The sequence below is a fragment of the Bubalus kerabau genome, chromosome 7 (genome assembly GCF_029407905.1).
Source record: "Bubalus kerabau isolate K-KA32 ecotype Philippines breed swamp buffalo chromosome 7, PCC_UOA_SB_1v2, whole genome shotgun sequence".
Taxonomy (NCBI): domain Eukaryota; kingdom Metazoa; phylum Chordata; class Mammalia; order Artiodactyla; family Bovidae; genus Bubalus; species Bubalus kerabau.
The window spans coordinates 28,722,460-28,737,119 of record NC_073630.1 but is presented as its reverse complement, the minus strand read 5'-3'; the positions used below and the strand labels follow the sequence as shown (position 1 = coordinate 28,737,119).

The 14,660-nt window shown below is 40.3% G+C and overlaps 1 protein-coding gene across 4 annotated transcripts in view; it reads left to right on the top strand.

Moving 5' to 3' along the window:
* The window catches only part of PAPSS1 (3'-phosphoadenosine 5'-phosphosulfate synthase 1), a 120,005-nt gene extending 105,781 nt beyond the window's left edge, over positions 1 to 14,224 (top strand). For all 4 annotated transcript variants that reach the window (XM_055587914.1, XM_055587912.1, XM_055587913.1 and 1 more), the window contains one exon: positions 13,504 to 14,224. In XM_055587914.1, coding sequence (XP_055443889.1) covers positions 13,504 to 13,642 — 139 coding nt within the window. In that variant the 3' untranslated portion in view covers positions 13,643 to 14,224. The remainder of the gene's footprint in view (positions 1 to 13,503) is intronic.
* The last annotated feature ends 436 nt before the right edge of the window (positions 14,225 to 14,660 follow it).

Below are 14,660 nucleotides of genomic sequence, written 5' to 3'. Positions count from 1 at the left end.
GAGTGATAACAGTGATTGTAGGATTGGATTCTTTAAGCTTGGAAAACAAAATTGCTGAACGTGTCTAGGGATTACTCTCTTATGATCTCGTCCTTGATTTTAATTCTGTTCCTGGTGTGGATCCCACACACGCAGATCAAGGCTCTTTTCTGTCCTCCCTCTCTTCGTTCTGCCAAAATGATGTTTTTTTCCTTCCAAGATTTTTGCTACTTTCACTTTACTGACCAGTTTCTTTCTGTTCAGAATTAGATCTGGAACAGTGTCCCCTAGAAATGTCTTTGTTTTGTTATGCTAGAGTCAGAATAGCAGTCAGAATAGCAAAAGAGCACAGACTTTGAAGCCCAAGGGAATGGAGTCACATTCTTGCCCCACCGCCCCTGCAGCTGTGTGACCTCGGGTGAATCACTGTCCTCCTCCTGCCCTGCTTCCCTCAGCTTCAGAATGGGGTGTAGTGATCGTGCTATGCGTATCTTCATAGAGTGGTTGAGGACCAGATCAACTCCTATATGTCATTTGCAAACTGTTAACTGGAACCTAGTAAGTACTAGAAACGTGTATATTGTTATCATATATATAATATATGTAATGAAAAAGTATGAACAATTGTGAGGATTATCAAAATGTGCCACACGGACACAAAATGAGCAAACACTGTTGGAAAAATGGTGCCAGTAGACTTTCTCAAGGCAGGGTTGCCACAGGCCTTCAGTTTGTGAAAGATACAGTAAAGTGAAGTGCAGTCAATGGGGGAAGCCTGTAGGCAGCACACCCTGTAAGTTTAGAGTGGCCGCGTGAGGTTCTAGAAGCAGAAGTTACGAATGCTAGCCCCATGCTTGCCGAGTGACTTGAGATTCCTGTGTCATATCTGGCCTTGTTTCTTTATCTCCAGAAGGGTGGCAGTGGATGAACTGATTTCCTTCTAGCTCAAAATCTGTAGTTCTTTCCAGAATCTGTAGCTCCTAGCTATTTTCCGTTAGTAGGAGCTTCATGTTTTGTTGATTAATAGTTATTTCATGCAAATTGTACTTGCTTATTTAGTACTCTTGCTTTGTTAGTACTAATTACACTTCAGGCTGAGCAAGAGGTTGCCTCTTAGTTTCTGTGAGGATTGGTTGCAGGACCCTTGCACACATACCAAAGGCTTCAGATGCTCGAGCCTCTTACATAAAATGGTGTAGTATTTGTATTTGGCTTACACACATCCTCCTGTGTACTTTAAATTACCTCTAGAGTATTTTTAATACCTAATACGATATAAATGCTATGTAAATTATATATATTGTTGCCTGCCCATGATAAATTCAGGTTTTATTTTTTGACTTTGTGTTTTTTCAGTGTCAGTTGTTATGTATCTTCTTTCATGTTTTATTTTGTTTATTTGGATCCTTTCTCCTTTCCTCTTGATGAGCTTGGCCAGAGGTTTATTGATTTTGTTTACCCTTTCAGAAAACCCACTCTTGATTTTACAGGTTTACATTTTGGGACTTTCTAGAATTCTCTTCTCGTCCCCTGAATGTTTTCAGTCAGAGGTTGTTTGTATCCTTGGATGTAGAAACCATGGATTTGGAGGGCCAGCTCTCTTTTTAAATTTTTGTTTTCTCAGCTCATGGGTGCTGATTGAAACTTAAGTCTTACAACTTCTCATCTGAGAGAACTGATCCTTTTTTCCATGATACTGTACTGTTGACTCTGCATTCAGGAATAATGCTGATCCTAACCGCGTGTCCTCATTTAGTGTGGCCTGTTTTGTAATGGTTCAGACAAGAAGGAAAAAGAAATTAAAAAAAAAAAATTCTTTTGTTTCTGAAAGGGACATAAATTCTGATGTCATTTAATAAAATAAGTTACCTGCAAAATTAAATACTATTGATAACAGTGGAACTTGAGGGATTTGTTGGCTTCTCGTTTAATGACAAATAATTATGGAGAAAATGCACAATCTTAGATGGTAGCAGACTGTTCTGAGCAATGGACTCTAGAAAGACACAGGAAAACCCCGTGAGTCAATGAACAGAAAAGGCTTATTGTGAAACTGATTTGGGGAATTGTGAAAGCACTCCTGACTGTGCTCAATGGCCCTGGTGTGGAATTCAAGGCAAGACCCACTCTAGACCATTATTTTCTTTTTATGTATTTTAATTGGAGGATAATTACAACATGTTGATTTTTTTTTTTTTTTTTTTTTGCCATACATCAGCATGAATCGGCCACAGGTATACATGTGTCTCCCTCATCCTTAACCTCCCCTCCCACATCCTTCCCCACCCTACCCCTCTGGGTTGTTCCAGAGCATGGGCTTTGGGTGCTCTGCTAGACCGTTATTTTCTGAAAACCTGAGTTGTGGCCCAGGTTATAGTATACTGCAGAACCTCACCATGAGAAGAATTTGCAATAAACCAGAAATGTACCATTTTTACCCTTGTACAAAATTAGGGTTTGCCAATACCTGGAAATCGTTCTAAATCATGGCCTGTTTTGTTTTGGCTTAAAACCAATTAAAATAAATAAATTTATATTAAAAATAGATGTATGTGTCTCTGTATGTATTTGTATATGTATATGTATATATACTTATATACATGCATACACACATACTACAGTTTCACTGTCTGAAAAAAAGTGCAGCTATAAAAGCAATGTGATGAGTTTTAAAGGGTCTTTTTCTACCAAAGAGATGCCTTAGAAGGTTAAAGAAAATTTTTTAAAGAAAAAGCAATTAGAGTAAACTTTGAACTACGTTACTGTATAGGTGATTGAAGTGAAAATATAAATTAAATATTAAGGAAAACAAAAAAGCTTCAAATATGCCCTTTTGTGGTTCAAAACATGTAGGGTCACCATCAGAGATTTTAATTTTCTTAGTCTGGAGAGGATTACCTACTGGCAATTCTTTGAAAGTTCCTCCTGCCATTGAGAACCCCCACTGAGGGTAGGCTTGGTTTCTTACAGATCGATAGAATGAGTAGTGCCAGGGGTGGAATGCTGGGCAGGACAACCCTTCACCTCTCACCCAGCATGCAGTTTATTTGTGTGGTTTATGTACAAATGTTATGAGTGAAACCTCGATCTGAAAGTAACAGTTAGTCACTTACAGAATAAGAGGTGAGAAGTAGAATTGTTCTGCATGTGGCCGGCTACTTAAAACTTAGATGAGTTTGCATTTTGATGAGTTAAGGAAGCAAAGCTAGAGTTGAGCTTTTACACTTCTTGTGCGGATGTGTTTTGTTACTGTGGTTTCCTTGCATGATCAGTTGATTTAATCACACACAGGACCATAGAGTCCATCTGTATGTAGTTGAATGATGTGCTGGGAAGCCCTTGATAACTTTCATGTTTTGTTAAGTCTGTGTAATATTGCTTTAAGTCTCTCTTTTAATCATTCAAAAGCTAAATAATTACATCAGTTCTCATAAGAATTTCCAGTGATGAATTCTATATTAGTTGCATGACTGGCTCATTTTCTTGGAATTTTTTTTGAGTTACTAAGTCTAATAAATTCTAACTTGGGAAGCTTTAAAACTGCCTTAGTTTTCTAATTTTTTATATTCCTGTTCAAGTGTAATTAAGTTGATGGGAATATGTTGGAAAGTGATTAAAATTTTGTGGAAAGGCAATAGTCTTTGATGTAGTGAGAAAACACAGTTATTAATTATGCACATATGAGGTTATCTTATGTTTGATTAATGGATGTTATTCAGTGCCAGCTTTTATGTAATTAATGATTTTATAGCTTTGATTTGACTAAATACCAGTGTAAAACAAGGCTTAGGGATAAAAAAACAAACTTCATGAAGATTGCAGGTGAGATATTATTGATAAGAATTATGATAAAAATCATCTGTTTATACTTAGGAAGTTAAGTAGGTTCATATTAGCTGTAATAATGACTCAAGGAAATTTAGTTTTAGGACTACAAGATTAAAGGCCATTCTTTCAGCTATTACAAACTTTTAGAGATAATTCAGCTATTTGTAATTTTTTTCTCCTTTAGTAATAATTCTTCTTTGTATTTGGGATAGGTTAATGTAAAATTTTGGTTCATATTTTTGAAATAGCAGCTCACCCAAAAGAGAGTGCACGTCAGAGTGCCTGGTGGAAATGGGTCAGTGAGAGAACAGGTAGACATAAATGTTTGCTTTTGGTTATTTCCATGTTATCAGTAGAGTATTTCCTTCATATTTTTAATTCTGAAGTATACCTTAAATCTGGAGAAGGCGATGGCACCCCACTCTAGTACTCTTGCCTGGAAAATCCCACAGACGGAGGAGCCTGGTAGGCTGCAGTCCATGGGGTCCTGAAGAGTTGGACACGACTTAGCGACTTCCCTTTCCCTTTCACTTTCCTGCATTGGAGAAGGAAATGGCAGCCCACTCCAGTGTTCTTGCCTGCAGAATCCCAGGGACAGGGGAGCCTGATGGGCTGCCGTCTATGGGGTCACACAGAGTCGGACACGACTGAAGCGACTTAGCAAAAATACCTTAAATCATGTACTACTACTAATGTCTTCTTTTTTGAAAGCACTCTACTTATAGACATCCTTCAAGGCTTTTCTCATATATTCTTCACTCTTTTATATACTTGTCACAGAAGAGCTCACCTGCTCTAGTGGTTTCTGTGTGGTGACACGTAAAGCTATTCCTCAGTGTTTCCACGTTGCTAATTATGTTAACTTTCTATTGCTCTGTAACAAATTAACACAAATTTAGTGGCTTAAAACATTACCCATTCATAACCTCACAGTTCCTTAGGTCAGAAGCCTGGGGTGGCAGTTACAGTAGTAAAAGATCACAGATCACCAAGTATAATAACAATGAAAATGTGTGTGTGTTAGTCGCTCAGTCATGTCCGACTCTTTGCTACCCCATCGACTGTAGCCCCCCAAGTTCCTATGTTCATGGGATTCTCCAGGCAAGAATACTGGAGTGGGTTGCCGTTTCCGTCTCCGATGTTAAGAAATAGGTAATCCAAAAAGGAAGAACCAATTGCAGAATACAGGACTTTAAGAAAAATAATAAACATTAAATATTTCCTAGAATTTTGAGATGGAATAGACCTTAGATATCCTTCAGACAAGCCAGATGCCCCTTTTTGGAAAAATTCAGTTCCGTATGGTTCTAGGACTGAGGGTCCCCATCTCCTTACTGGTTAATAGGGGGATCATTCTCTGCAGCTCAAAGCTGCATTGCGGTGTTTCCTTGTAGGCACCTTTATCTCAGTGTTAGAACCTCCCTCAGGTCAAATCCCTGAGGGTTCAGATCTCTGACTACCGCTGTCATCTGAGAACATTCTTTGCTTTTAGAGGGCTTGAATGATTAGGCCTCTAATTCATTAGTTAGGCCCACTCCCATACTTCCACTGTTTTAGGTCAATTGATTAGTAACTTTCATTGCTTCTACGGAATTCCTTTTGCCATAGAAGGACATATCATGGTAGTGACACCTTCATGGGGTGAAGGTCATGAAGGCCATCCTAGAATCCTATCTACACACTAATGGGTGTTTCTGCTTAGGTTTCATGATGTTATTTAAAATGTCCAGAAGCAGCTTTACCTTTCCCTTCATGTATCTCCAAATCCTAAGTTTCCTTAGTTACTTGTTCTTCTTCATGTAGAATGTTTGAAGTCCTTTATTCTTTCACCTCACTCTTCACACCCAAGTCTTGTCATGTTGACCCCTGCAATATTTCTTGTGTGAATTCTTTTTTCTTTCTTGCTGTGCAGTCTTTGCCACACATAAATATTTCTGTTAAAGTACTGGGGGAACTGCCTGCCATTAATTCATAAAAATGTTTTTACTGATTTTGATGTTTCTCTTGAAAACTTGTGGAAGTCTGACAGTAATTGCATGAATTTGCCAATGAGTCTTGTCCTGTGCTTGTAGATTTTTCACATACTTTATGGCAAAAGTTTTATTTTTTTATTGCATAGATAATAATTATTAGACAATAATAAATATTTTTATTGCATAGGGAGTTATTGCATAACCAGTAACAGATAAGGTCTCATTTAAAATCTTACTATACCTTTGAATCATAATTAATGACAGTACTATGTATACTTTTGAAAGTCATATTAAATATTTTACATATGCTGTATCTTGTTTTAAAGTCAACATTTACATTGAAATTAGGATAAAACTTTCCAACTTTGCTGTTCTTTTATTCACTTATTAACTATATATTGATCTTTACTACATACATGCCCTTGCTAAGTGTGGGCACTGTGGTTGGAAACAAGCTTGATTTGTTGGCTTAACAGATACAGAACTTACATTCTGGAGAAGACAGACAATAAACCACTAACGACACAGTTAACTAAGGGTCCCATGTGCTTTGCAGAAGCCTTGTGGCAAGTTCAGCTAACACTTATCTGACCAAGTCTGGGTTATCAAGGATGGGTTCCTGGAGTAGGTGACATTTGGGCTGAGTTCTAAAAGATGAATAGGCATCTTGATAAAGAAGGAGGTAATAGACTGTGCCAAAGCCTTTGACTGTGTGGATCACAATAAACTGTGGAAAATTCTGAATAAGATGGGAATACCAGACCACCTGATCTGCCTCTTGAGAAACCTGTATGCAGGTCAGGAAGCAACAGTTAGAATTGGACATGGAACAACAGACTGGTTCCAAATAGGAAAAGGAGTACGTCAAGGCTGTATATTGTCACCCTGCTTGTTTAACTTATATGCAGAGTACATCATGAGAAATGGTGGGCTGGAAGAAGCACAAGCTGGAATCAAGATTGCTGGGAGAAATATCAATAACCTCAGATATGCAGATGACACCACCCTGATGGCAGAAAGTGAAGAAGAACTAAAGAGCCTCTTGATGAAAGTGAAAGAGGAGAGTGAAAAAGTTGGCTTAAAGCTCAACATTCAGAAAACTAAGATCATGGCATCCGGTCCCATCACTTCATGGCAAATAGATGGGGAACCAGTGGCTGACTTTATTTTTGGGGGCTCCAAAATCACTGCAGATGGTGATTGCAGCCATGAAATTAAAAGATGCTTACTTCTTGGAAGGAAAGTTATGACCAACCTAGACAGCATGTTAAAAAGCAGAGACATTACTTTGTCAACAAAGGTCCGTCTAGTCAAGGCTATGGTTTTTCCAGAAGTCATGTATGGATGTGAGAGTTGGACTATAAAGAAAGCTGAGCGCCAAAGAATTGATGCTATTGAACTGTGGTGTTGGAGAAGACTCTCGAGAGTCCCTTGGACTGCAAGGAGATCCAACCAGTCCATCCTAAAGGAGATCAGTCCTGGGTGTTCATTGGAAGGACTGATGCTGAAGCTGAAACTCCAATACTTTGGCCACCTGATGCAAAGAGCTGACTCATTCGAAAAGACCCTGATGCTGGGAAAGATTGAGGACAGGAGGAGAAGGGGACGACAGAGGATGAGATGATTGGATGGCATCACCGACTCAATGGACATGAGTTTGGGTAAACTCTAGGAGTTGGTGATGGACAGGGAGGCCTGGCATGCTGCAGTCCATGGGGTCGCAAAGAGTAGGACACAACTGAGCAACTGAACTGAACTGAATAGCATTCTGGACAAAGAGATAAGCACTTGCAAAGGTGCTGAGGTGAGACGACCCAGAGGGCTTGGGAAGAAGGCCAGGGTGGATAGGAAAAGGGAGTGAAAGGAGTAGGATGAGATAGGGACTAGATAAAGCAGTTCTTTGAAAGGTACAAACTGGAATAGATTTTTAAAAGATAGTGTTGTTACAGTGAACATTAGATACTGGGAAGTTCAAGTTTTGGGTAATTAGGTGAATTGGATTATACTGACTGATTCTCCTAAGAAATTAACTAAAAATTATGGTTAAAGGAAAATGTTTTCAGAAAAGTATTATGGCACTGCTAAGATGATAAGAACTGTAAGGGTAAACTATTAAGTGAAAGTTAGAACTTCTGTTAACTTGAGTGTTGAAGCTGCTTTTGCCCTGGTGAACCTAGGGAACTTGAGTGTTGATTGCCATGGTCCTAACCAGGGCCGGGAGTCAAGCAGGAGACACTCGCCTTAAGCTGGTGCTCCCTTCCCACCTTAGGTGTTTAGAGAGAACCTGAAGTGAACCCCACCCATTCCTCTACCCTGAGAGACTGAGCAGAGCACTGAGCTTTAGGTGCAAAAGCTCAGACCTGCTCATAATGGGCCAAATGCAGATACCTTGTTGTTGTTGCTGTTGTTTAGGCACTAAGTCATGTCTGACGCTTGTAACATGGACTGTGGCCCTCCAGGCTCCTCTGTCCCTGGGATTTCCCAGGCGAGAGCACCGGAGCGGGTTGCCATTTCCTCCTCCAGGGGGTCAGGTATCAAAGCCCCGTCTCCTATATTGGCAGGTGGATTCTTTACCACTGAGCCACCAGGAAAGCCCTCATATTACCTGGATTATATCAGAAAAAATCAACAACCCCGAAACCCTCAAGCCGTGAAATCAGTTTTTGGTGGTTCTTAACTGGGCATGCCTCTTAAATATTCAGCAGAAGCAAATGTGTACTCTCACTGGGTTATTACTCCCTCGTCCTCAACCTCAGCTTATTCCCACAAATAATTATACAGGCTTAATAGACAGTTTCAATAAAAAATGATAAAATATACAAGGAAACAGCGCCAACAAAAGGAAAAAAAAAAAGAAAGTACTTTCAGCACAAGCAGGTTTTCAAAGACTTCACATACCAGAATTATCAGACGTGGATTACGGAGTAACTATACTTGGAGTGTTTATTAAACACAGACACGTTTGAAACTACTCCTTGGCACTTAAAAGCATAGAAATGACCTAGCAGTATAGAAGAGGGAACGGTGGGAGGGAAGTCACTGTGGAGGTGTGCCCTGGTGCAGGCAGCAGTTAATGAGATGATGGTTTAGGCAGCTTGCAATGTGGAGACTGGAAGAAAGACAAGTAGGCATTCCCTGGAAACTTATTTGACTGAATATCTGATAGGAGTTGTGCTCTAGCTTTTATTTAAAGAGTTTTGAGGGGAGGAAAACATGATGAATTAAGGATTTGGGTAAATTCGTTTGAGATAATGAAATTTTTCACGTATTTCGATTGATCTTTGGTTTGGAAATAAAACATTATTAAATTTGTCACATATGATGTCAACCAGTGCTTTTTGTTTCCTGGAAAGAAAGCCATAAACAGCTAACTATCTGGTTTTGAATAAATTGTTTGTATTTGAAGAGAATTCTTAGTATTTTGATATATTTTTTATATATTTTTTTTGACTGTTTAAAAAAAACTGTTTAAAAGTTAATTAGCCCCCAAATAGTTAATTAGATTCATTTATAAGTTACTACCATCATCTTAAATTCTGTCAGAGGAGCTTCTCTTTGCATCCCTGATTGCTTATCATCTAATTAGCATTTTTTAAAAAAGCCAATTGAATATGAACTTTTGAAAGATAAATGCAAAGGGCCCCCTCTGACCCCAGCTTCTTGTCTGTCTGAGCAGCTTGTGCTGGCGGCTCTGATGGCCGCATGTGAGAGACAGCAGATGGTTGTGAAGATTTAAAATCTCCAGCGCGTGGCCACGAGCTGTACTTGGCGTCGGTCAGGATGCTGGCCACGAGTAGTTAGTGTGTCGTACGTGGGACGGGATGCTGCGCCCCAGGCTCCCACGGAGTCTGATGGCTGGTGTGCCTTCTCCATCCTGGAGTCCTAAAACCCCTTCCCCTTCGGTTGTTTTTTGTCTTGTGTTGTATTTTTTTTTGGGGGGAGACAGAGGGTGTGTGTATATGTTTTAGAGGAGGCCTTCTGTCAGCTGTGGATTGTAAGCATCTGTGACCAAGTGGTTTTGAAAAGGAAAAAAAAAAACAACAGACCTGCATTTCTTTTTTCAGGTGTCGTGGATATCCGTTACCGAGTGTAATCAGATGGGCTAACTGGAATTGCTTTGCAGTGAAAGCCTGCGCTGTACTTAGTTGCTCCGCCGTGTCTGACTCTTGGCCACCCCAGGGACTGCAGCCCGCCAGGCTCCTCTGTCCATAGGGGGTTCTTCAGATAGGAATACTGGAGTGGATTGCCTCGGCCTCCTCCAGGGGATCTTCCCAACCCAGGGATCGAACCCAGGCCTCCTGCATTGCGGGCAGATTCTTTACCAGTTGGGCTATGAGGGGAGCCCAGTGAAAGCCTTAGGTCCTTTGTTTAGTAGCCTGACCTGCTTCTGGCAGATTCCTGATTACTCACAGGTAGGGTTCAGAGCTAGTTTTTAGGCCATTCCTGGAAGAGCTCAGTTTTTACTTTATTTTTTTCTGTAGAAAGCTATCCATTCAAAGCTGTGATTGTGAAAACTGTGATTAGATTACGGATACTGACTCGTGTCAAGTCATTGCACCTGATTTCTGATTAAAAAAAAATAAAATCCTTGTGTGATGGATCGACGTACAAGTATGCTGCTGCTGCTAAGTCATTTCAGTCGTGTCCGACTCTGTGCAACCCCAAAGACGACCTCCCACCAGGCTCCCCCGTCCCTGGGATTCTCCAGGCAAGAACACTGGAGTGGGTTGCCATTTCCTTCTCCAATGCATGAAAGTGAAAATTGAAAGGGAAGTCGCTCAGTCATGTCCGACTCCTAGCAACCCCATGAACTGCAGCCTACCAGGCTCCTCTGTCCATGGGATTTTCCAGGCAAGAGTACTGGAATGGGTTGCCGTTGCCATCTCCGGTACAAGTATGAAGCAGAGGGAAATAAATGTGTTTTCCGTTGCCAGGGTGGAGTGGAAGGAACCACCAGCTTGTGGAAGCAGGAACTCCCATTTCATGTGATGAAGAAGTGCTTGTGGCATGCGGGGCAGATGGAGTGTGTAATAGGGTCGGAAAAGAGGTACCCAGGGACTGTGGTTTTAAAGTGCAATTTCAGAAGGAATGCAAGCCGACTTCTGGTTTCAGACTCTTTGGCATTCTGAGGAAAGAAAGGACTTTAATTGGTCTGGCTTTTTCCCTTTAATCACAGAGTCAGGATAGAATCATTCTGTAAGCTGCTCCCTCATTTTCTTTCTCATTGCCCATCAGGAACAGGCACTTTCTACACAGACATGGGGTTTCCTTTTTTGAAATCAAAATTTTAAATTGACGTGGCCAGAAAGATCTAGGGTCATAATTTTCCTTAATGAGGCTTATGGAAGGAATTGTTAAGTGAATCTTCTAAGGAACAGAAACGTTCCAGCAGCTTTTGTCAAATGATTGTTAGCCAAACTAATCAGTTGTACATTGGGTTGGAATGAGTGTTTTTGAACACAGCTGGAGATCTGGACCCCTGCTTGCCCTTGACTTCCTCTCCAGGTGCTGCTTTGCTAATCTCTGCCTGGAGGGGTAACCTCTCTGGCTTGGAGATAAAGTCACCTAACTGCATTGATGGATCTTATTATCAGTTCCTATCTCACAGGTTCTGGGTTCCTCTCAGGAGATGATCTTACATCTTTATTGAGAAGGTTGAGACCATCTTGCATTAACCACCTCATCTCTTGCTAACTACAGATCATCACTATTTCTTCATTCTTCACTCTCCTTGTCAGAGCTTCTTTCTCTGTGTTCTTCATCCCAGACTTTCTTCTCCAGCTTTCATTTCTTTGCTGTTTCTCTCTCCTGGCTTTCATTCTCCTCCCTTTTCTCATTCTTGCCACTTATTTTCTTCTGCCTATATACATGGTAAGACCTCCCCTTTCCTTTAAAAACAAAAATCTTTTCTCCACTCTGTATCTGCCGCTTTACCACTTCATCTCTTTCCTTCTTCATCTACTTTTGTTGTTGTTCAGTTGCTTAGTTGTGTCCGACTCTTTGCGATCCCATGGGTTGCAGCACACCAGGCTTCCCTGTCTTTCACTATCTTCTGGAGTTTGCTCAAACTCATGTCCATTGAGTCGGTGATGCCACTGAAACTGTTGATTAAAGACAATTTAAATTTTGATTCATTTATCCAGTGGATTTTCCTCTGTCGTGGTCATCTTCCTTAGCCCCTCTGTGGTCTTAACAAAAATTTTACTTTTTTCATGAACCGTCACTTACATTTTTTACTGTTCTTAAGTATACTCTAATGACTGTATTGGAGAAGGCAATGGCAACCCACTCCAGTATTCTTGCCTGGAAACTCCCATGGACGGCGGAGCCTGGTTGGCTGCAGTCCGTGGGGTAGCGAAGAGTCAGACACGACTGAGCGACTTCACTTTTACTTTTCACTTTCATGCATTGCAGAAGGAAATGGCAACCCACTCCAGCGTTCTTGCCTGGAGAATCCCAGGGACGGAGGAGCCTGGTGGGCTGCTGTCTACAGGGTCGCACAGAGTCGGACACAACTGAAGCGGCTTAACAGCAGTGACTGTGTAACTGTACTCAGAGATGTACATAGTTTACTTAAACCTTCAACTGTCATCATTTACAACATTTAAAACAACTTTAAATAACTACCTTTATGCATAATGTTTGCAGGCCTCTCCAGTTATTTCCTTTACACAGATCCCTAGAAACTGAATGATGAGTTAAAACATACCTGGCATACCTGTAGAAGCGAGGACCACTTGGCAGTTTATGATTTCACTTGAGTCCCAAGTTAACTCCACAAATAGCAAAGTGGGGAAGGAACAAATGTACAGTCACTGATGAGGAGTAAACAGGGCTTGTGACCTGGCGAGTTGAATGACCTAGAACTCTCTCTGGGTCCTTGTCTGCTACCTAGTCGGTCCCCTTGTTTGAGGGAAAAGGTTAAAATTACCAGTAGACACCGTGTGTCTTAGCCATAGTACGCTGTACTTAGTGGTCAAAGGGCTTTTATGTGTTTTGAAGGTATGAAGGTGAAAAGAGCTATCACTGCCTTTGTGTAATACCCTATCAATGGAATAATATTAATCACTGCTACTTGTTTATTATTTTTCAAGTTCCAATTTTTCTCTTACGGTTCTAAAATGCATTTCGCCTTTCAGATTCAGACTGTCTAAAATTTTTTCAATAGGTGCTAGTTAAATTAGATGTTTTTCTAAAAAAAAAAAAAAAGTTCCTAATTTCTAAATTTTTAATTGCCAAGGATTGGGGAGGAGGGAAGGAAATATGTATGATTATAAAAGGGCTTTCCTCATAGCTCAGTCAGTAAAGAATCTGCCTGCAATGCAAGAGACCCAGATTCAATTCCTGGGTCGGAAAGATCCCCTGGAGAAGGAAATGGCAAGCCACTCCAGTATTCTTGCCTGGGAAATCCCATGGACGGTGGAACCTGGCAGAGTACAGTCCATGGGGTCACAAGCGTCGGACATGACTTGGCGACTAAAGCAACAATAAAAGGGCAATCCAAGTGATCATCGTTTTATTTTGTGATTTTTGATACTGTGATGTTTTTTGCCCTGTGACAAACCTGAAATCAGGTTGATGTTTGTAAGTATTACATTTCATCTAGATCTTTTTCATTAAGCTTCTCTACCATGAACAGAAGGAACAGACTTTTTTTTTAAATTTCAGTATTTACAAAGTTTTTACAAATGTGAAATAATTTTCTTTTTTCTCTCCCTTTCAGCCATGAAGACTTTGAATTTATTTCAGGAACACGAATGCGAAAACTTGCCCGCGAAGGCCAGAAACCTCCTGAAGGCTTCATGGCTCCCAAGGCCTGGGATGTGCTGATGGAGTACTACAAATCCTTGGAGAAGGCTTAAGCTGTTCACCCAGTCAGTTCACCTTTGACACCACACTGAGTAGCAAGAGGTCACTGTTGGCATTTCTCTGTGGTGGTATCTGTCCAGACATGCATCCCCAGAACAGACCTTTTCCTGAAGTATTAACAGCGTCAGTTTGGTCTGCCTTATGAGTTCTGTTCCGAAATAGTGTAACACACTCCTGGTTTTAATGTATCTTTTCCAACTTATTATAGTTCTATTCCTACAGTACAGTTTTAAAACCTTGTCTTTTTGTATTTATGCTTCTGTCTTATCATTTTTTCAAGCTCTTATATCAGTTGTAAGCAATAGTATACACATTGACTCTCACTTTTCATCTCTTGAAGAAAGAAAAAAAGATCCACTAAACAATAAACTTGGCTAGATCTTGTTTTGGGAATTTTATAAGACATCTGTAGCAGTTAGATTTCTTTTTTTCCCTACAGTGAAAATATAAACTGCTTTCTTCCTTCCCCTCAGCTATTGATCTCTTAACTGTTATAATCTAAAGTGTATTAATATCTATGTAAACTCTGAATGAACTTTCTTGATTCAATAAAATTAAACTTTTTGGCTTCTTCTTTACGTGATTTTTAAAAAATATTGTTATGTTTACACATACTTATCCTTCATGTGAAAAAGTTTCTGATGGAGAAAGAAAGCTAATAATTACTAGAATCTAATAATTAGTTCCAAGTACTGTTTCATAGTGAGTTTTTAAGTGGGAAAATAATGATGCATTCTTAATCCATCCAAAACCTCAACTTTTTTCCCCAAATCTCTCTCTAATATTCTTAAATACCTCAGATGCTGGTACTAGTAGTAGGGACGTGATGGAGAGATATTAGGGTTTGCCAGTCAGTTCATCTGGAGTGGGGGACAACATGTCAGGTTTGCTTTTGTAGAATATCCTGAATGCTCGAGTCATGGTTTCATGGTGGCAGCGATGGAGTCAAGATTCTGGGGGCAGTGAGTATCCAGTGGTGACGGCACCCGTGGTATTCGGCTCTCATCTCAA